This window comes from Palaemon carinicauda, chromosome 12 (genome assembly GCF_036898095.1).
Source record: "Palaemon carinicauda isolate YSFRI2023 chromosome 12, ASM3689809v2, whole genome shotgun sequence".
Classification (NCBI taxonomy): domain Eukaryota; kingdom Metazoa; phylum Arthropoda; class Malacostraca; order Decapoda; family Palaemonidae; genus Palaemon; species Palaemon carinicauda.
In genome coordinates, this window is record NC_090736.1 from 66,862,615 (window position 1) to 66,887,897 (window position 25,283).

Sequence of the window (25,283 nt, forward strand, 5' to 3'; positions counted from 1 at the left end):
CAATATATACTTTATATATATATATATATATATATATATATATATATATATATATATATATATATATATATATATATTTATTTATATTACATTCATATATATGAATTTATACATATGCAGCATATACTTATATATATATATATATATATATATATATATATATATATATATATATATATATATATATATATATAGTATATATATATATATATATATATATATATATATATATATATATATATATATATATATGCATTTGTGTATATTACACATAAACATGTACACACACGTACATACATACATATATATAAACATATATATATATATATATATATATATATATATATATATATATATATATATATATATATATATACACACACATATATATATATATATACATATATATATATATATATATATATATATATATATATATATATATATATATATATATATATGTATACACACATTCCTCTATTTGTAGGGTGAGATATATTTGTGTATATTACACATAAACATGTACAAACACACACATACTCATATATATATATATATATATATATATATATATATATATATATATATATATATATATATATATATATGAATATGTGTGTGTTTGTACATGTTTATGTGTAATATACACAAATATATCTCACCCTACAAATAGAGGAATATATATATATATATATATATATATATATATATATATATATATATATATATATATATATATATATATATATATATATATGTATATATATTATATATATATATACATTCCTCTATTTGTAGGGTGAGATATATTTGTGTATGATACACATAAACATGTACAAACACACCACATATTCATATATATATATATATATATATATATATATATATATATATATATATATATATATATATATATATATACTACGATTGGAGAATTACATAGATTCCTGAGCTCCAAAACTCACCTTATTATATTACATGTGTCTGTTACACCTGAGCTCTGAGAATATTATTCAGCTCCCAGAGGGCATTATATAAAACCACTGAATATTCAAAGGTCTCTTACATTACTCAAAATAAAAGCTAGATGATTGCCATACTTAAAATGAACTATTAAAAAACCAACCTCTTACTTCGGTTCTTAGTCAGGGATTACGAGCAATGCACTGATAGAAAACATTGGTGATCAAAATAATACACAGTTTATAAAAATAAATATATTCTGTAAAAAGATAACATTAATAGAAAAGAATTAACACCATAAATAAATCACTCGAAATATTAAATCTGAACTGAGCCTTAGACTAAGACAAAAAGAAAGACAATTTGAAAAAAATTATACAATCACTTGTTTCACTCAAAATTGATTTATAAACATATCTAATTTTGACAATTATTGAAAAGTGTTAACACTTTAACACTGTAATGAACATAAAATAATGAAATTTACATATATGCAACTGTTGCAATTACGTCTTTTGGTTCACACTTGGTTACTGAACAGTTGAGTAAAATCTTTAATGCATTGCACTGTTTAACCTAAATCTCACCGTGCCAGTTACAAAGAAAATATGGTAAATATACTTAAATTAGCACACTACACTTGAATTAACATCCAATAATTTCACCAAATTTGAACAACACTATGCACGATATGTTGGGTAGAAATCGCTAATCACGTTTGACAGTAAAACACTATTCACAATTGAGATAAGAAAGGGGTGGCTGACATGGGCTATTACCAAGGAATAGGCTGGATCTCTTCTGCTAATTATGCATATGCATTCCTAGGGCCTATATATGTTAACTTAATTCGTCTAGAAAATTCTAATAGATCATTCTCGAAGCGTGGGGCATGGCTCTAGCGGCCTAAGGTTGCCAGCGTAGTAAATTGAAGAAGGGGTAACCTTGCTTTCGCGGTAACTCTCATCCAGCTAACCCCGCCCACCTCCCTCTCGTGACAATAAAAAAAATAGTAAATCTAATTCGAGAATTTTCATGCACTTTCTAACCACATGGAAACATAAAAAAAAAAAGACGTAATCCCTCGTGTTATTACCTCGTGTGTAATGCAGCATACTTAAACGAAATTACATAAGACTTCGTAACAAAACTACATGAAATAAAATGTTAATTCTTGAGAATAACATAAATTTACATATACTGAATTGAATGAAAATACAATTAAATAAATGACGAAAGTCTCATGTAATTTACATACATTACTTAATCCTACGACAGTGGAACTCGCCTTGAAAACACAAATGAAATACATGAATAGAATATTTACTCTTATGCTAGACCAGCTTGGTAAGTACATATATATATATATATATATATATATATATATATATATATATATATATATATATATATATATATATATATATATATATATATATATATATAATTATATGCACGTGAGAGAGAGAGAGAGAGAGAGAGAGAGAGAGAGAGAGAGAGAGAGAGAGAGAGAGAGAGAGAGAGAGAGAGAGAGCTTAGCAGATAACCAGCAGAATATTTGATTAAAATATTGTCATCGACTATTTCTTACAGAGTTTTGGAAGCAATGCAGCTTTTGAGTATCGTGTACTTGCTTCTGCTTGTGGGCCAATTAGGACTCTCACGCAAGCGACGTCATCTCTTCATCCCTCCAGGTAAGAAAAGCCCGTTCTATTCGGAAGCCGTGAATTTGCATGAAACCCCACTAGTCGCCATATGGTGCTTTGTTCATAAAACTCACGAAAGTCACATCTTTTTTTTTTCATAATAACGTTTTTTCATCTCTATTAAATTGCAAAACCACAGGCACGGTCAATCATTCGTTAGTCGTAAGGTTTTTTTTTTTTCCTTTCCTTCTTTTTGGCTGTAACGTATGGGTGAGATTTTAGAGATATAAGGGTCCCAGTACGTTGTTACTCTATTCAGATATTTTACTAGTCATTCCATGAACTATTTCAGAACGTTGAGAATCGTGTGTATTTTAGTATACATATATACATATATTACTAGAAAAGCTATAACTCTAGTTGGAAAAGCGAGCTGCTATAAGCCCAAAGGTTCCAACATGGAAAAATAGCACAGTGAGGAAAGAGAATAAGGAAATTAATAAACTATGAGAGAGCTAATGAACAATTAAAATATAATATTTCAATAACATTACCAACAATAAAAGATCTTTAATATATGAACTATAAAGAGACTTATGTGGGCCTGTACAACATAAGGATATTTGATGCAAATTTGAACTTTTGAAGTTCTACCGATTCAACTTCTTGATTGGGAAGAACATTCCACAACTTGGTCACAGCTGGAATAAAGCTTCTAGAATACTGTGTAGTATTGAGCCTCACGATGGAGAAGGCCTGACTATTAAAATTAATTACATGCCTAATATTACGAACAGGGTGGAACTGTCTAGGAAGATCTGAATGTAAAGGATGGGCAAATTATGAAAAATGTTATGCAACATGCATAACGACCTAATTGAACGGCGGTGGCAGAGATCAGGAATAAGAAATTTAATAGACCGTAAGATCTTGTCCAACAAATTAAGATGAGAATCAGCAGCTGAACACCAGACAGGAGAACAATACTCAAAACAAGGTAGAATGAAAGAATTTAAACACTTTCAGAATAGACTGATCAACAAAAATCTTAAAAGACTTTCTGCAATTAAAGAAGACGAAAAGGTCTTAACTTGTCAAAATTTTGTCAATTATAATATATACTTCCTGATCATAGAAAACAGATTCTAATATTCCTGTGTTCTTTCATTGTTTTTCTTCAGCAATATTTTATAACTGTAAATTCTGCTGTAAAGAAGGTCTTATATTGTTTGTTTGCCACAGTTCAATGTAACCTAATTTCCAAATTATCTGTCAATGTTCCATGTAAGGGTAGAAGAGATTCTTTAGCTGTGGTAAGCAGCTAGGAGAAAGACACTCCAAATCATCAAACTATTGTTCTATAGTGCCATAGACTACTCCTGATTGGGGGTACATCCAGGAACCCTGTTTTATCTTATTTCTCTTCCTCTTTTCTTTTTGAAGTTTCTAGAGTTTATATTTGAAAGGTCTAATTTAATGTTATTGTTCTTAAAATATTTTATTTTGATTGTTTATTACTTCTCTTGTTTATTTCTTTGTATCCTCTCCTCAATGAGCTATTTTCCCTGTTGGAGCCCTTGGGCTTATGGCATCTTGTTTTTTTCCAGCCAGGGTTATAGCTTAGCTTATGATAATAACAATAATAATAATAATAACCCAATTTCACATTATCTGTCACTGTTCCATGTAACCTAATTTCACATTCTGTCACAGTTTCATGTAACCTAATTTCACATTATCTCTCACTGTTCCATGTAGCCTAATTTCACATTATATGTCACGGTTCCATGTAACCTAATTTGCATTGTATCTGTCACTTTTCCATGTAACTTAATTTCACATTACCTGTCACTGTTCCATGTAACCTAATTGCATTGTATCTGTCACTTTTCCATGTAACCTAATTTCACATTATCTATTACAGTTCCATGTAACTTAATTTCACATTATCTGTCATTGTTCCATGTAACTCAGTAGCATTGTATCTCACTTTTCCATGTAACCTGATTGCATTGCATCTGTCACTGTTCCATGTAACCCAATTGCATTGTATCTATCACTTTTCCATGTAACCTTATTTCATTGTATCTGTCACTGTTCCATGTAACCTAATTGCATTGTATCTGTCACTTTTCCATGTAATCTAATTTCACATTATCTGTCATTGTTCCTTGTAACCTAATTTCATTGTATCTGTCAATGTTCCATGTAACCTATTTGCATTGTATCTGTCACTTTTCCATGTAATCTAATTTCACAGTATCTGCTATTGTTCCTTGTAACCTAATTTCATTGTATCTGTCACTGTTCTTTGTAACCTAATTGCATTATATCTGTCACTTTTCCACATAACCTAATTTCACATTATCTGTTACTGTTCCATGTAACTTAATTTCACATTATCTGTCATTGTTCCAAGTAACCCAATTGCATTGTATATGTCACTTTTCCCTGTAACCTAATTGCATTGTATCTGTCACTGTTCCATGTAACCTAATTTCACATTATCTGTCACTGTTCCATGTAACCCAATTGCATTGTATGTCACTTTTCCATTTAATCTAATTTCACTATCTATTACTGTTCCATGTAACTTAATTTCACATTATCTGTCACTGTTCTATGTAACCAAATTACATTGTATCTATCACTTTTCCATGTAACCTAATTTCATTGTATCTGTCACTGTTCCATGTAATCTAATTGCATTGTATCTGTCACTTTTTCATGTAATCTAATTTCACATTATCTCCCATTGTTCCTCGTGCCCTAATTTTATTGTATCTGTCACTGTTCCATGTAACCCAATTGCACTGTATCTGTCACTTTTCCATGTAACCTAATTGCACATTATATGCCACTGTTCCTTGTAACCTAATTGCATTGTAGCTGTCACTGTTCCATGTAACCTAATTTCACATTATCTGTCACTGTTACATGTAACCCAATAGCATTGTATCTGTCACTTGTCTATTTAAACTAATTTCACATTATCTGTCACTGTTACATGTAACCCAATTGCACTGTATCAGTCACTGTTCCATGTAACCTAATTTCACATTATCTGTCACTGTTCCATGTAACCCAATTGCATTGTATCTCACTTTTCCATGTAGCCTAATTTCATTGTATCTGTCACTGTTTCATGTAACCTAATTGCATTTTATCTGACACTTTTCCATGTAACCTAATTTCACATTATCTTTCACTGTTCCATGTAACCCAATTGCATTATATCTGTCACTGTTCCATGTAACCTAATTACATTGTATCTGCCACTGTTCCATCTAACCTAATTTCACATATCTGCCACTCGTCCATGTAACCCAATTGTATTATATCTGTCATTTTCCATGTAACCTGATTTCATTGTATCTGTCATTTTTCCATGTAAACTAACTACATTGTAACTATTACTGTTCCATGTAACCTAATTTCACATTATCTGTCAATGTTTCCTGTAACCCAAATGCAGTGTATCTGTCACTTTTCCATGTAACCTAATTTCACATTATTAGCCACTGTTCCATGTAACCTAATTGCATTGTATCTGACACTTTTCCATGTAACCTAATTTCACATTATCTTTCACTGTTCCATGTAACCCAATTGCATTATATCTGTCACTGTTCCATGTAACCTAATTACATTGTATCTGCCACTGTTCCATATAACCTAATTTCACATATCTGCCACTCGTCCATGTAACCCAATTGTATTATATCTGTCATTTTCCATGTAACCTGATTTCATTGTATCTGTCATTGTTCCATGTAAACTAACTACATTGTAACTATTACTGTTCCATGTAACCTAACTTCATATTATCTGTCAATGTTTCATGTAACCCAAATGCAGTGTATCTGTCACTTTTCCATGTAACCTAATTGCATTGTATCTGTCACAGTTCCATGTAACATAATTGCATTGTAACTGTAACTGTTCCATGCAACCTAATTTCACATTATCTGTCACTTTTCCATGTAACCCAATTTCACGTTATTTGCCACTGATCCTTGTAACCTAATTGCATTATATCTGTCACTGTTCCATGTAACATAATTTCACATTATCTGTCACTTTTCCATGTATCCTAATTCATTGTAACTGTCATTGTTCTATCTAACCTAATTTCACATCATCTGCTACTGTTCCTTGTAATCTAATTGCATTGTATCTCTCACTGTTCCATGTAACCTAATTGCATTGTATCAGTCACTGTTCCATGTAACCTAATTTCACATTATCTGTCACTATTCCATGGAACCTAATTTCACATTATATGTCACTGCTCCATGTAACCCAATTGCATTGTATCTGTCACTGTTCCATGTAACATAATTACATTGTAACTGTCACCTTTCCATGTATCCTAATTTCACATTATCTGCCACTTTCATATAACCCAATTGCGCTGTATCAGTCACTGATCCATGTAACCTAATTTCACATTATCTCTCACTGTTCCATGTAACCTAATTTCACATTATCTGTCACTGTTCCATGTAACCCAATTGCATTGTATCAGTCACTGTTCTTTGTAACTTAATTGCATGGTATCTGTCACTGTTCCATGTAACCTAATTGCATTGTATCTGTCACTGTTCCATGCAACCTAATTTCACATTATCTGCCACTATTCCTTGTAACCCAATTGCATTGTTTCTGTCACTGTTCCATGCAACCTAATTTCACATTATCTGCCACTATTCCTTGTAACCCAATTGCATTGTTTCTGTCACTGTTCCATGTAACCTAATTGCATTGTATCCGTCACTTTTCCATGTAACCTAATTTCACATTCTGTCACTGTTCCTTGTAACCCAATTGCATTGTATCTGTCACTGCTCCAAGTAACCCAATTGCATTGTATCTGTCACTCTTCCATGTAACCTAATTTCACATTATCTGTCACTGTTCCATGTAACCCAGTTGCATTGTATCTGTCACTTTCCATGTAACCTAACTTCATTGTATTTGTCACTGTTCCATGTAAACTGATTTCACATTATCTGTCACTGTTCCATGTAACCCAATTGTATAGTATCTGTCACTTTCCATGTAACCTAATTTCATTGTATCTGTCACTTTTCCATGTAACCTAAATTCACATTATCTGCCACTGTCCCTTGTAACCTGATTGTATTGTATCTGTCACTTTTCCATGTAACCTAATTTCACATTATCTGTCACTGTTTCATGTATACTAATTTCACATTATCTGTCACTGTTCCGTGTAACTTAATTGCAATGTATCTCCCACTTTTCATTTTAACCTAATTTCACATTATCTGTCACTGTTCTATGTAACATAATTTCACATTATCTGGCACTTTTCCATGTAACCTAATTTCACATTATCTGCCACCGTTCCTTGTAACCTAATTTCATTGTATCTGTCACTGTTCCATGTAACCTAATTTCACATTATCTGTTACTGTTCCATGTAACCTAATTTCACAATCTCTGCCACTGTTCCTTGTAACCTAATTGCATTGTATCTTTCACTGTTCCATGTCACCTAATTGCACATTATTTGCCAGTGTTCCATGTAACCCAATTGCATTGTATTTGTAACTTTTCATGTAACCTAATTTCACATTATCCGCCACTTTTCCATGTAACCAAATTGCATTGTATCTGTCACTTTTTCATGTAACCTAATTTCACATTATCTGCCACTGTTCCATGTAACCCAATTGTATTGTATCTGTCACTTTTCCATGTAACCTAATTTCACGTTATCTGCCACTGTTACTTGTAACCCAATTGCATTGTATCTGTCACTTTTCCATGTAACCTAATTTCACATTAGCTGCCACTTTTCCTTGTAACCCAATTGCATTATATTTGTCACTTTTCCATGTAACCTAATTTCTCCTTATCTGCCACTGTTCCCTGTAACCTAATTGCATCGTATCGGTCACTTTTCCATGTAACCTAATTTCACATTATCTGTCACTGTTCCATGTAACCCAGTTGCATTGTATCTGTCACTTTTCATGTAACCTAACTTCATTGTATTTGTCACTGTTCCATGTAACCTGATTTCACATTATCTGTCACTGTTCCATTTAACCCAATTGTATTGTATCTGTCACTTTCCATGTAACCTAATTTCATTGTATCTGTCACTTTTCCATGTAACCTAAATTCACATTATCTGCCACTGTCCCTTGTAACCTGATTGTATTGTATCTGTCACTTTTCCATGTAACCTAATTTCACATTATCTGTCACTGTATCATGTATCCTAATTTCACATTATCTGTCACTGTTCCATGTAACCTAATTGCATTGTATCTCTCACTTTTCATTTTAACCTAATTTCTCATTATTTGTCACTGTTCCATGTAACATAACTTCGTATTAACTGGCACTTTTCCATGTAACCCAATTTCACATTATCTGACACCGTTCCTTGTAACCTAATTTCATTGTATCTGTCACTGTTCCATGTAACCTAATTTCACATTATCTGTTACTGTTCCGTGTAACCTAATTTAACAATATCTGCAGCTGTTCCTTGTAACCTAATTGCATTGTATCTGTCACTGTTCCATGTCACCTAATTGCACATTATTCGCCAGTGTTCCATGTAACCCAGTTGCATTGTATTTGTAACTTTCCATGTAACCTAATTTCACATTATCCGCCACTTTTCCATGTAACCCAATTGCATTGTATCTGTCACTTTTTCATATAACCTAATTTCACATTATCTGCCACTGTTCCATGTAACCCAATTGTATTGTATCTGTCACTTTTCCATGTAACCTAATTTCACGTTATCTGCCACTGTTCCTTGTAACCCAATTGCATTGTATCTGTCACTTTTCCAAGTAACCTAATTTCACATTAGCTGCCACTTTACCTTGTAACCCAATTGCATTTTATCTGTCACTTTTCCATGTAACCTAATTTCTCCTTATCTGCCACTGTTCCCTGTAACCTAATTGCATCGTATCTTTCGCTTTTCCATGTAACCTAATTTCACATTATCTGCCACTGTTCCTTGTAACAATTGCATTGTATCTGTCACTTTTCCATGTAACCTAATTTAACATTATCTGCCACTGTTCCTTGTAACCCAATTGCATTGTATCTGTCACTTTTCCATGTAACCTAAATTCACATTATCTGCCACTATTCCTTGTAACCAAATTGCATTGTAACTGTCACTTTTCCATGTAACCTAAATTCACATTATCTGCCAATGTTCCCTGTAACCTGATTGTATTGTATCTGTCACTTTTCCATGTAACCTAATTTCACATTATCTCTCACTGTTTCATGTCTCCTAATTTCACATTATCTGTCACTGTTCCGTGTAACCTAATTGCATTGTATCTCTCACTATTCATTTTAACCTAATTTCGCATTAGGCCTATCTGTCACTGTTCCATGTAACCTAATTTCACATTATCTATTACTGTTCCGTGTAACCTAATTTCACAATCTCTGCAATTGTTCCTTGTAACCTAATTGCATTGTATCTGTCACTGTTCCATGTCACCTAATTGCACATTATTTGCCAGTGTTCCATGTAACCCAATTGCATTGTATTTGTAACTTTCCATGTAACCTAATTTCACATTATCCGCCACTTTTCCATGTAACCCAATTGCATTGTATCTGTCACTTTTTCATATAACCTAATTTCACATTATCTGCCACTGTTCCATGTAACCCAATTGTATTGTATCTGTCACTTTTCCATGTAAACTAATTTCACGTTATCTGCCACTGTTCCTTGTAACCCAATTGCATTGTATCTTTCACTTTTCCATGTAACCTAATTTCACATTAGCTGCCACTTTTCCTTGTAACCCAATTGCATTTTATCTGTCACTTTTCTATGTAACCTAATTTCTCCTTATCTGCCACTGTTCCCTGTAACCTAATTGCATCGTATCGGTCACTTTTCCATGTAACCTAATTTCACATTATCTGCCACTGTTCCTTTTAACAATTGCATTGTATCTGTCACTTTTCCTTGTAACCTAATTTCACATTATATGCCACTGTTCCTTGTAACCCAATTGCATTGTATCTGTGACTTTTCCATGTAACCTAAATTCACATTATCTGCCACTGTTCCTTGTAACCTGATTGTATTGTAACTGTCACTTTTCCATGTAACCTAATTTCACATTATCTGTCACTGTTTCATGTATCTTAATTTCACATTATCTGTCACTGTTCCGTGTAACCTAATTGCATTGTATCTCTCACTTTTCATTTTAACCTAATTTTGCATTATCTATCACTGTTCCATGTAACATAATTTCACTTTATCTGGCACTTTTCCATGTAACTTAATTTCACATTATCTGCCACCGTTCCTTGTAACCTAATTTCATTGTATCTGTCACTGTTCCATGTAACCTAATTTCACATTATCTGTTACTGTTACATGTAACCTAATTTCACATTATCTGCAACTGTTCCTTGTAACCTAATTGCATTTTATCTGTCACTGTTCCATGTCACCTAATTGCACATTATTTGCCAGTGTTCCGTGTAACCCAATTGCATTGTATTTGTAACTTTCCATGTAACCTAATTTCACATTATCCGCCACTTTTCCATGTAACCTAATTGCATTGTATCTCTCACTTTTTCATATAACCTAATTTCACATTATCTGCCACTGTTCCATGTAACCCAATTTTATTGTATCTGTCACTTTTCCATGTAACCTAATTTCACGTTATCTGCCACTGTTATTTGTAACCCAATTGCATTGTATCTGTCACTTTTCCATGTAACCTAATTTCACATTAGCTGCCACTTTTCCTTGTAACCCAATTGCATTATATCTGTCACTTTTACATGTAACCTAATTTCTTCTTATCTGCCACTGTTCCCTGTAACCTAATTGCATCGTATCGGTCGCTTTTCCATGTAACCTAATTTCACATTATCTGCCACTGTTCCTTGTAACAATTGCATTGTATCTCACTTTTCCATGTAACCTAATTTCACATTATCTGCCACTGTTCCTTGTAACCCAATTGCATTGTATATGTCACTTTTCCATGTAACCTAAATTCACTTTATCTGCCACTATTCCCTGTAACCAAATTGCATTGTAACTGTCACTTTTCCATGTAACTTAAATTCACATTATCTGCCACTGTTCCTTGTAACCTGATTGTATTGTATCTGTCACTTTTCCATGTAACCTAATTTCACATTATCTCTCACTGTTTCATGTCTCCTAATTTCACATTATCTGTCACTCTTCCATGTAACCTAATTGCATTGTATCTCTCACTTTTCATTTTAACCTAATTTTGCATTATCTGTCACTGTTCCATGTAACCTAATTTCACATTATCTATTACTGTTCCGTGTAACCTAATTTCACAATCTCTGCAACTGTTCCTTGTAACCTAATTGCATTGTATCTGTCACTGTTCCATGTCACCTAATTGCACATTATTTGCCAGTGTTCCATGTAACCTAATTGCATTGTATTTGTAACTTTCAATGTAACCTAATTTCACATTATCCGCCACTTTTCCATGTAACCCAATTGCATTGTATCTGTCACTTTTTCATATAACCTAATTTCACATTATCTGCCACTGTTCAATGTAACCCAATTGTATTGTATCTGTCACTTTTCCATGTAACCTAATTTCACGTTATCTGCCACTGTTCCTTGTAACCCAATTGCATTGTATCTGTCACTTTTCCATGTAACCTAATTTCACATTAGCTGCCACTTTTCCTTGTAACCCAATTGCATTTACCTGTCACTTTTCCATGTAACCTAATTTCTCCTTATCTGCCACTGTTCCCTGTAACCTAATTGCATCGTATCGGTCACTTTTCCATGTAACCTAATTTCACATTATCTGCCACTGTTCCTTGTAACAATTGCATTGTATCTGTCACTTTTCCATGTAACCTAATTTCACATTATCTGCCACTGTTCCTTGTAACCCAATTGCATTGTATCTGTCACTTTTCCATGTAACCTAAAATCACATTATCTGCCACTGTTCCTTGTAACCTGATTGTATTGTAACTGTCACTTTTCCATGTAACCTAATTTCGCATTATCTGGCACTTTTCCATGTAACCTAATTTCACATTATCTGCCACCGTTCCTTGTAACCTAATTTCATTGTGTCTGTCACTGTTTCATGTAACGTAATTTCACATTATCTGTTACTGTTCCATGTAACCTAATTTCACATTATCTGCAACTGTTCCTTGTAACCTAATTTCATTGTATCTGTCACTGTTCCATGTCACCTAATTGCACATTATTTGCCAGTGTTCCATGTAACCCAATTGCATTTTATTTGTAACTTTCCATGTAACCTAATTTCACATTATCCGCCACTTTTCCATGTAACCCAATTGCATTGTATCTGTCACTTTTTCACATAACCTAATTTCACATTATCTGCCACTGTTCCATGTAACACAATTGTATTGTATCTGTCACTTTTCCATGTAACCTAATTTCACGTTATCTGCCACTGTTCCTTGTAACCCAATTGCATTGTATCTGTCACTTTTCCAAGTAACCTAATTTCACATTAGCTGCCACTTTACCTTGTAACCCAATTGCATTTTATCTGTCACTTTTCCATGTAACCTAATTTCTCCTTATCTGCCACTGTTCCCTGTAACCTAATTGCATCGTATCGGTCGCTTTTCCATGTAACCTAATTTCACATTATCTGCCACTGTTCCTTGTAACAATTGCATTGTATCTGTCACTTTTCCATGTAACCTAATTTCACATTATCTGCCACTGTTCCTTGTAACCCAATTGCATTGTATCTGTCACTTTTCCATGTAACCTAAATTCACATTATCTGCCACTGTTCCTTGTAACCTGATTGTATTGTAACTGTCACTTTTCCATGTAACCTAATTACACATTATCTGTCACTGTTTCATGTATCCTAATTTCACATTATCTGTCACTGTTCCGTGTAACCTAATTGCATTGTATCTCTCACTTTTCATTTTATCCTAATTTCGCATTATCTGTCACAATTCCATGTAACATAATTTCACATTATCTGGCACTTTTCCATGTAACCTAATTTCACATTATCTGCCACCGTTCCTTGTAACCTAATTTCATTGTGTCTGTCACTGTTCCATGTAACGTAATTTCACATTATTTGTTACTGTTCCATGTAACCTAATTTCACATTATCTGCAACTGTTCCTTGTAACCTAATTTCATTGTATCTGTCACTGTTCCATGTCACCTAATTGCACATTATTTGCCAGTGTTCCATGTAACCCAATATCATTGTATTTGTAACTTTCCATGTAACCTAATTTCACATTATCCGCCACTTTTCCATGTAACCCAATTGCATTGTATCTGTCACTTTTTCATATAACCTAATTTCACATTATCTGCCACTGTTCCATGTAACACAATTGTATTGTATCTGTCACTTTTCCATGTAACCTAATTTCACGTTATCTGCCACTGTTCCTTGTAACCCAATTGCATTGTATTTGTCACTTTTCCAAGTAACCTAATTTCACATTAGCTGCCACTTTACCTTGTAACCCAATTGCATTTTATCTGTCACTTTTCCATGTAACCTAATTTCTCCTTATCTGCCACTGTTCTCTGTAACCTAATTGCATCGTATCGGTCGCTTTTCCATGTAACCTAATTTCACATTATCTGCCACTGTTCCTTGTAACAATTGCATTGTATCTGTCACTTTTCCATGTAACCTAATTTCACATTATCTGTCACTGTTCCTTGTAACCCAATTGCGTTGTATCTGTCACTTTTCCATGTAACCTAAATTCACATTATCTGCCACTATTCCTTGTAACCAAATCGCATTGTAACTGTCACTTTTCCATGTAACCTAAATTCACATTATCTGCCACTGTTCCTTGTAACCTGATTGTATTGTATCTGTCACTTTTCCATGTAACCTAATTTCACATTATCTCTCACTGTTTCATGTCTCCTAATTTTACATTATCTGTCACTGTTCCGTGTAACCTAATTGCATTGTATCTCTCACTTTTCATTTTAACCTAATTTCGCATTAGGCCTATCTGTCACTGTTCCATGTAACCTAATTTCACATTATCTATTACTGTTCCGTGTAACATAATTTCACAATCTCTGCAACTGTTCCTTGTAACCTAATTTAATTGTATCTGTCACTGTTCCTTGTCACCTTATTGCACATTATTTGCCAGTGTTCCATGTAACCCAATTGCATTTTATTTGTAACTTTCCATGTAACCTAATTTCACATTATCCGCCACTTTTCCATGAAACCCAATTGCATTGTATCTGTCACTTTTTCATATAACCTAATTTCACATTATCTGCCACTGTTCCATGTAACCCAATTGTATTGTATCTGTCACTTTTCCATGTAACCTAATTTCACGTTATCTGCCACTGTTCCTTGTAACCCAAATTGCATTGTATCCGTCACTTTTCCATGTAACCTAATTTCACATTAGCTGCCTCTTTTCCTTGTAACCCAATTGCATTTACCTATCACTTTTCCATGTAACCTAATTTCTCCTTATCTGCCACTGTTCCCTGTAACCTAATTGCATCGTATCGGTCGCTTTTCCATGTAACCTAATTTCACATTATCTGCCACTGTTCCTTGTAACAATTGCATTGTATATGTCACTTTTCCATGTAACCTAATTTCACATTATCTGCCACTGTTTCTTGTAACCCAATTGCATTGTATCTGTCACTTTTCCATGTAACCTAAATTCACATTATCTGCCACTGTTCCTTGTAACCTGATTGTATTGTAACTGTCACTTTTCCATGTAACCTAAATTCACATTATCTGTCACTGTTTCATGTATCCTTATTTCACATTATCTGTCACTGTTCCGTGTAACCTAATTGCATTGTATCTCTCACTTTTCATTTTAACCTAATTTCGCATTATCTGTCACTGTTCCATGTAACATAATTTCACATTATCTGGCACTTTTCCATGTAACCTAATTTCACATTATCTGCCACCGTTCCTTGTAACCTAATTTCATTGTATCTGTCACTGTTCCATGTAACCTAATTTCACATTATCTGTTACTGTTCCATGTAACCTAATTTCACATTATCTGCAACTGTTCCTTGTAACCTAATTTCATTGTATCTGTCACTGTTCCATGTCACCTAATTGCACATTATTTGCCAGTGTTCCATGTAACCCAATTGCATTGTATTTGTAACTTTCCATGTAACCTAATTTCACATTATCCGCCACTTTTCCATGTAACCCAATTGCATTGTATCTGTCACTTTTTCATATAACCTAATTTCACATTATCTGCCACTGTTCCATGTAACCCAATTGTATTGTATCTCACTTTTCCATGTAACCTAATTTCACGTTATCTGCCACTGTTCCTTGTAACCCAATTGCATTGTATCTGTCACTTTTCCATGTAACCTAATTTCACATTAGCTGCCACTTTTCCTTGTAGCCCAATTGCATTTTATCTGTCACTTTTCCATGTAACCTAATTTCTCCTTATCTGCCACTGTTCCCTGTAACCTAATTGCAATGTATCGGTCACTTTTCCTTGTAACCTAATTTCACATTATCTGCCACGGTTCCTTGTAACAATTGCATTGTATATGTCACTTTTCCATATAACCTAATTTCACATTATCTGCCACTGTTCCTTGAAACCCAATTGCATTATATTTGTCACTTTTCCATGTAACCTAATTTAACATTATCTGCCACTGTTCCTTGTAACAATTTCATTGTATCTGTCACTTTTCCATGTAACCTAATTTCACATTATCTGCCACTGTTCCATGTAACCCAATTGTATTGTATCGGCCACTTTTCCATGTAACCTAATTTCACATTATCTGCCACTGTTCCTTGTAACAATTTCATTGTATCTGGTACTTTTCCATGTAACCTAATTTCACATTATCTGCCACTGTTCCTTGTAACCCAATTGCATTATATTTGTCACTTTTCCATGTAACCTAATTTCACATTATCTGCCACTGTTCCTTGTAACCCAATTGCATTATATTTGTCACTTTTCCATGTAACCTAATTTCACATTATTTGCCAGTGTTCCTTGTAACCCAATTGCATTGTATCTGTCACTTTTCCATATAACCTAATTTCACATTATCTGCCACTGTTCCTTGTAACCCAATTGCATTATATTTGTCACTTTTCCATGTAACCTAATTTCACATTATCTGCCACTATTCCTTGTAACCGGATTTTCACAACCATTGACTACTAAATATGATTAATATCCGTCCTCATAAAGTATTAGTGAAATTAATTTCTGCTTTGAAAGCTCTTCTATCAAATATATCAACCAATTTCAATGACAAGAATTCATCCTTTATATATGAATAATTTGTGGAAAAAGAATATATTTGAAGGTCATAATTGGGTTGTGTTTCGAAGAATATATAATTAACATATGATTAATTAGTGTGGGATTAAATAATCAAATAATACAATTAATTTCTATAATAAAAACTACTTGGCCATTGATAATCTTATGTGAAAAAAAAAATAACTTAAGATTTCATTATCCATTTAATTCACATCTGAATGTGACTTCAAAGTGAACTTACTTTCTAAGACCTCTCCTGCTGAATGACCTCCCCGGCCACAGTGCTCGGCCATGTACCCCAAATTCCTAATTCCATTCACTTTTGACTTATCTGTGGGATTCTGTTTCAGCAAACGAAGTTGGAGACTGCAAGTGTCAAAACGTGCCAAACATTTTATCCTGGCTCGACAAGCCTGTATTGACCCCAAGTCTGGAAATAAAGTTTCTGCTTTACACCAGGTAATTGCCCTTGATTTTACTGTCTAATGCGTGTGTTTTTTTTTTTCTTTTTTTTACAAAATCAGTTTATTTATTGTTTTAAGTAAGTTCCTGCTGTACACCAGTTAATTGCTCTTGCTTGTATTGTCTAATGTGTGCTATTTTTAACAAAATATGTTAATTTATTCTTTTTTTAAATCCAGTAAGGTATTTCTAGACGTCCATTAGAAAAATTTTAATGATTTCATGCTGTCATGAGATAGTGGTAGAATTCCCCAATCTATACAGTTTGATTTGTACACAATAACAATTAATGAAAGCTATTAAGCTGCTACAAAGATAAACATTAGTAGAATACGAATGTCATATCGCTGTACTAAGAGTATGGATTTTATACGACTTGTAAGAATTAAATTGCATCAATAAAAATGAGTTAAAGCACGATAAAGGGTTAAAGGTAACTCATGAATGTCAGAGGCAAGGGACGAGACAATGTCCTTGGAAGTGAACATATAAGGGATTTTGATCAAGGTGAAAAATCTATTTTTGGGTGAGAGGGTCATGTCGTCCTGATAGAAGGGTTCCTTTAGGTAGCCTTCTAAGGGATATTTCCTACAGTGATACTCCCAGAGAATTAAACCGAAGGTCTCCAGGATTCTAACTCCTTGCGCGAGTATCCAATAAAGGATATCGCATAATATCAGGGGACGTATTCTAGATACGACACATGGCAATCTTCACCCCGAATAGATTTAACGCTTCGATGTAAGGGGGAAGAGTGGCAAAAGAAAGGGTGCCGTTCTAGGTACCCGGTGGACCTCCTTCCCTACTACTACCGTGACACCATTCCGTTAAGCATAAATGGCCACAGATATAAAGTAATTTTGGGAAGTGTCAGCAAGAGGGTGGGTCCATCAGGATGACATGGCCCTCTCACCCAAAAATAGATATTTCACTTTGAACAAAATCCATTTTTTGGGCTCAGGCCATATCGTCCTGATAGAAGTATACTAGAGAATTGTCTTGAAATTACTATTAGCTGTGGGTTTGTGTATGTGCCTTCCACCTTGAGTATATTTCCTTATCTGGTGTACTAGACCTATATATGAAATTCCAGAGATCTGTCATTTCCACTAAACCTGGACCTGGTTTAGTGCTTCCTGCCCCCAACAGGGAAAAATTTTGATATTGACAATAAGGATTCAAGTTTTGTATTTCCGTTGGAACAAAAAGTGAAAACTTTGATGCCTACCTTTTTTACTTACCTTGAGAATGTAAGTTTCATTCCTCCAGAAATCATTATTGTGATTTCAAGATATAAGCCCTATACAGGGATTGAATAAAACTCTAGTTTATTTTATTTGCTTATAACTGAGGGAGCAGTAATAAGACGCGAATACATTTAAAGTATTTCATTATGCAACTAATTCATAAAATGTAGTTACAACAAAGTATGAATCTGATCTAGCATGACAACACATCAAAGTCCATATTTTCTTGTGTAGAAAAAAATATATAAATACATTATCGGAATAATGCGACTCAATGGAGATGTGAAACCAAATCTATCTGACATGTTCAGATGTTCAGAAATGCATAAACACTGTGATGCAAACGTTCACTCGGCACTGGTGTATTGGTCAGATAAGCACCTACATAGAACAGTATGTTAATCATAGCTGTGATCTGCACTAGAGGGTAGGTATACCCATACACCCGATGTACTGTAAAGTCCCAAAACAGTCCACTGTTCATCACAGCACTAGACGACGGGTTTAATGATACTACCCGCCGCCACCACAAAGTGTTTTATTTCATGTACTTGCCTTGCGTAATGTTTGTAGAAGACCCTGGATGATCTCCACCCAGTGTATGAGCGGAGTCTTTCAAAGTCCATATGTTGAAAGAAGTTCAACGAAGAAGCAACTTTCCTCGGATCGTGACCTGCGGGTGTACTATTAGGATCTGCTCTGTGAATAAAGTAGGTGACCTTTGCTTTCAGTTGTCTTAAAGATAGGATTGATCCTGAAGTTTCGCCTCTGAAGATCTTTCCTCCCTTGAAGCTTAAAGTTCTTCGAAGATAGACCTTAAGACACTCTACTGGGCACAGAGAGGCATCTTCCTTCAATGGGCAGATTCTCCAAGGACCCCACCTCTTGGTGGGTAGCTTGTTCTTGGCAAGAAAGGCAGGATCAGGAAAAAGGTTCAGTTCTCCTGAGTCTAGGAACTGAATGTGGCCTTCGTTTCTGGATAAGGCCACTATTTCACTAACTCTAGCCCCTGAGGCTATTGCCAACAGAAAAATTACTTTCTGTGTAAAATCCTTTAGAGTACAATCTTCATTGTCTAGGTTCGAAGCATAGTGCAAGACTTTGTCCAAAGACCACGTGATGGGCTTTGGTGGGGCTGCTGGCTTGAGTCTAGCGCATGCTTTCGGGATCTTATTAAAGATTTCACCAGAGAGGTCCACCTCAAAAGCGTACAGAAGTGATCTAGCCAGGGCCGATTTAAAGGAAGTAATTGTACTAGAGGCCAGGCCTTGCGCTGGAAGTGTATGAAGAATGCAAGACAGAAATCTATCTATATCTCTGTCGGTTTCCTTGCTTTCACAAGGACGCCCATTTCTTCCATGACGATTTGTATTGTCTCCTAGTCGAACTTGACTTGTACTCCTCGATGAAGTCAACTTTATCCTTCGAGATTCCAAACTTTTTGTTCGGTGCTAGGGCGATAAAATCATGAGATGTAGGTTGCTGGTTCTCGAGGCTGAAGCGTAGACAGTCGACTTCTGGACCAGTTGAGATAGCACTGGATTCGGCAGAGAAAACAGCTTCAGTTTCAACTCTAGGACTAGAGGGAACTACTTGCTTTTGGGCCACTTGGGGGCTACTACTGCTGCTGTCCCTCTGAAGGATCTTTGCTTGTCGAGGACTCTTAGCAGGAGATTGGTTGGTAGAAAAAGGTAAATGCGATTCCACCTGTTCCAGTCGAGGGACATGGCATCCATCGCTTCTGCTTGAGGGTCCATGTAAGGGGCTTCGTAACGAGATAGTTACTTGTTGCTGCTCGTTGCGAAGAGGTCGATCTGCAGTTCTGGGACTTTTTTCGAGATGAAGGAGAATGAGTCTGCATCTAGGGACCATTCTGTCTCTATGAGGTTTCGCCTGGATAGAGTGTCTGCTGTCACATTGCGGAACCCTTGTAGGTGAACTGCTGATAGGTGCCATCCCTTCCTCCTTCCCAGGTAGAAGATGGCTAACATCACATGGTTGATGTAGGGTGATCTCTAGCCTTGTCGATTTAGACACTTTACTATCACCTCGTTGTCCAGAACCAATCTGATGTGGATTGATCTGCAAGGGAATAGTCTCTTCAACGTCAGGAAAACTGCCATAGCTTTCAAAATGTTGATATGAAATGTTTTGAACTGGTGCGACCGATTCCCTTGCACTTTTTTTTGTCGTGAAAATGGCCTCCCCACCCTTCCAAGGAGGTATCTGTGTGTATCACCACTGATGGTTGTGGTAGTTGCAGGGGAATTGTCCGTGCTAGGTTCTTGGCTGTTGACCATGGCCTTAACTGCGTGTGCAACAAGGTCAGGGTCAACCTTAGTTGATCCCTTTGAGCGTTTGATGCGTATTTCCTCCAGACTCCTGACGCATCTTTTAGACGTGCCTTAGCACAGGGTCTGTCAATGCTGCAAACTGGAGAGAGCCCAATACTCTTTCCTGTTGGTGTCTTGAAATCCTCTTGTAACGGAGTAGTCTCCTGACAGATCCCGTTATTTCTCTCCTCTTCCTGGATAGAATGCAGAGGTGGTGTGACTTTAAGTTCCATTGGATTCAGAGCCACTGGAACTGCTGAGCTGGAGAGAGACGAGACTTCTTGTGGTTGATCTTGAAGCCCAGGTGTTCCAAAAACTGGATCACCCTGTTGGCTGCTTGCAGATTAGTAGTCTTGGATGCTGCCCATACCAATCAATCATATAGATATGCTACCACTTGAACGTCTTCGGTGTGTAGCTGTTGGACGATTATGTCTGCTAGCTTCGTGAATATCCTTGGGGCTGTGTTCAGTCCGAAGGGCATTACTCTGAAGACAAACTTCTTCTGTAGTTTTAATCTCAGGCAGGAGGAGAAAGGGTGACTCATAGGGAGATGTCAGTAAGCATCTGCTAGGTTTATTGAGACTGTGTACGTCCCTTTTGGCAAAAGGGTCCTTATGTGTTGCAAAGTAAGCATCCGGAACTTGTTGTTCACGATGAACTTGTTGAGTGGAGACAAGCCTAGATTGACTCTGAGTTTGTCTGAGTCTTTCTTGGGAACACAAAACACCCTTGCCTGGAACTTGATGGACCTCGCTTTCTTTATTACCTTCTTGTTCAAGAGATCTGAGATATATTCTTCCAACAAGGGGGTGAAGTGTAGGAAGAATTCTGGAAAACGGGGTGGAGTTCTACTCCATTTCCACCCAAGTCCATTCGTGATTAGGTTGTGGGCCCAGGGATCGAAGGTTCAGCAATCCTGAAAGTGATGTAGTCTGCCCCCTACGTGGAACCCTTCATTGCTTGGGGGTCCTGCGGATTTGTTTCCACGACCACGTCCTCCTCAGCCTCGAGAGAATTCACCTCCCAGAGAACTTCTCTTAGGACCTTTTCCTTTCTGACTGGGGCGAAAGGAAGTTGACTCCCTCCCAAAGGTAGGGTTAAAAACTGGTGACGGGGCTACCAATTGTTGAGGGACCATCTGGAAAGTGGTCTGAGGTATTGTGGTCATAGTCATGGCGGGGAATTGTGCAGGTCTACATGGTCTCCTTGCCTTTTTGTTCTTGGGCTGGGGACTTCCTTCCGAGGAAGATTCCCTTTTCGAGGTCATGCCCCACTTTTGGAGAAGGTTCCTGTTCTCCGTGGTTGCTCTGGCAATGACCTCTTGGACCAGTTCCTGAGGGAAAAAGTCTTTACCCCAGATGCTCGAGGTAATCAGCTTCCTTGGTTCATGTCTGATGGTTGCTGAGGCCAAGACGAACTTTCTACAGGCTCTCCTCGCTCTGAGGAAAGCGTATAAGTCTTTCACAACGGTACCCATGTGAGATTTAGCCAGGAAGATGGACATTTTTGGGGCATTATGGTGACCTGCACTCATTTCCAGACAGTTCTGATGAGAGAGGGAAGCCGCAAGTCTCTCTTTCGACTCCTGTTCCTTCCTCAGAAGATGGTCTGGCAACTTCGGAAGGTTCTCATTGAACTGTTGTCCTGCTGTTTCTGGATCCAGCTTAGAGATAGAGTAGGTTAGGTGGACATCCTTCAACTTCTCCTCGCAGATAGGCAGTGCTAGAGAGAATGGCTTGCATTTCTCTAGGGTTGGGCAGGGTTTTCTCTCATCGACTGCCTTGACGGTAAAGTCTAGTCCTAAGAGATGGAGGAAGGGGCAAGAAAGGTGGGGTGTTTCTTGCTCAGTGCTGAGACTTTGGAGTTGGTATACCCGGCTCCCTTCAAGGTCTTGAGGAGGATGGCTTGCACCTTCTCATGTTCGAAAACAATGACCTCTTTGGGGACCGTTTCCTCTCGGGTTGCATTTTCATCCCGCAGTCTTATGTAGCACTCTGGATAGGCCGAAAAGTTAGGCCAGAACTCAAGGTCTTCAATCTGCCTGGCCCCCATCTTCTCAGAGATGAACAGTTTCCCATTCATCATAGGCATATGCTCTGCATACCTCCAGGGATTAGTTTCGGAGCAGAGAGGGAGATCCGACACTCAAAGAGGCTTCTTAGAAGTGCCCTTGGTTGATCCAAAGCGGTCATCTTCTCCTGCAACAGTTTTTGCTTCTGCTTAAGAGATTCCCGCATCGTCTCTTGTTCCCATTGGAACAACTCCATCATCTGTTGAAGAGATGTTAGAATCTCTTCATTTGCATCAACCTGGTTGTAGAGTTGGGGCCGAGAATATTGACGGCAGAGGTTGGTATGCCGTCACGGCACACTGAGGATCGTCTGTCGCTGTTGACACGGATCCTTCTTCCTCCACTCGGGGAGGGTCGACGTTTTCTTCAGGGCCCCCTTGTAGTAGGTCCTATTCAGTGTCGGTGGACACTTCTGACATCCTTTCTTGGTGGATGTCCATGCCTTCTAGTGCCTTATTAATGTCCAAGTCGATCTTCAGTTGTACGAAGGGGGACCGGAGCTGTTTCTGGGGCACCACCGCACTCGGCAGAGCCTTGGGGAACAGTAGGCACCTTAGGGAGTCATTGGGTAAATATGGTTCTGCAGAGTTCTTTTGGAACCCTCTTACCCATTTGCGAAGGGTGTCCCTAGTCTCTATGGTAACTAGGGGGGCTTCGCCGAATCCATTGGCCAGCAAGGTTGAGCAGGTGGGGCAACCCTTCGGGTCCCAATACCTTAGGACTCCTGACACGATGCAGCAGGGGGCATGAGTCCTGCACTTCGTGTGACCACAAAAGTCTTTCCCTTTGTGGTTGCAGAACAACGCTGCGCACTTCTCCATAGGATCCTCCTGTAAAGGAAAAAACCAAATGAGTATTCTATGTTTTTTATATCAGTAATATAAAAGCATACAGTTTTTAATAACAATAGTAATCACTATTGTTTATGGTAGCTTAGGATAGTAAGCTTGAAAGGAAATACAAAAGACACATATCTGTATTTCCTCTCCTAGGCCATTGCTGAGACCTCCGTCAGTATTAATATTCAGTTTCCCTGATAGGGAGGATACAGGGTAAAGAAACTCTAGGAACTAGAGTTAGAGTTAGTAAATGGCTTATACTAACATTATTCACCTGTAGTATATATTAATATCGATCGGGTATTTTAAGTCCCTGATTATCGAGGAAAACCATCTGGGTGTTGGGGGAATATTCCACCTCAACAGAATATCGTGGTCCCAACAATTGTCTGCGATAGGAAACACAGAGAATGTTAGAAAACATGTGTACTACTGTATAGTTGTATACTAGTTTTCCGGCAGACACTGCCGGTGTTAGGTTAGTACATGACGGTGCTAACTGATAGAGAGAGAGAAAGATTAAGGAAAGAGAATTTCCTACTATTAAGAATGAACATAACAGCTGGAAGTGTAGGAGGACTATAAGACCGCTTACTGTCTTCGTACAGGAATGAAAGTTCCAATGGAAGGGGAAAGAATCTATCAAATTCTGGCTCCCACCTATCCACAAAAGGCCTGTCGCCAGCAATGAAGTTAGCGGCAATGAATGTGGATGGCAACTCAAGGGAGAGCTGAGGACTTTCCAAAGTATGCTAGGTTTCCCACCGGAAGCCGTCAGGAGCCGTCTCAATCTTCCCCCAATATTATTCACTTCCTGTGAAGGAAGGGAGTTAGGGGGAAGGTGGTAGATACGGCCGAACTAACTGCTACCGGCAGGGTACCAGCCAGTAACGCAGTCACCTTAGCAAGCCGGGATGACTGTCAGGATACCGGTGAAAGAATCTTGTGACGGCATGATGTCACTAAAGGACAGAGGGGGAAGGGTTAAGGGTCTTATAGTTCATTGATATCAAAGGTGGCGGCTGGTATGCCGCCTCCCTCAAACAATGAACTGAGGAAGCATAGCTTCCTGTGCTGACGACAGCGTCAACGGCACAACAAGGGCACCCTGAGTAAGTCACTATCTAAATCAAAGTCGGAGGCAGTAAGAACTTCGTTCTACTCAATGGCGATGAAGTGAGGCAGTGGCTGCCGCCTATAACAGTGGTGACACTCGGGGAGGGAGGAAGGGTTTAGCCGCTTCTCTCTGAGAGAGAATGAATATCATAACTTGTGTATTGATTCTAGAGAATGCAATATCTCATACGAATCGAGAAGGAACGATAAGGTGAGGCTAAACAGGG

General features: G+C 36.9%; 1 protein-coding gene across 1 annotated transcript in view; it reads left to right on the forward strand.

Annotated features, from left to right (window-relative positions):
• The first annotated feature begins 2,559 nt into the window (after window positions 1-2,559).
• The window catches only part of LOC137650571 (endothelial lipase-like), a 35,496-nt gene continuing 12,772 nt past the window's right edge, over window positions 2,560-25,283 (forward strand). The window contains exons 1-2 of the mRNA XM_068383786.1: window positions 2,560-2,657; window positions 17,336-17,444. Of these exons, the coding sequence (XP_068239887.1) occupies window positions 2,570-2,657; window positions 17,336-17,444 (197 nt within the window). The 5' untranslated portion in view covers window positions 2,560-2,569. The remainder of the gene's footprint in view (window positions 2,658-17,335; window positions 17,445-25,283) is intronic.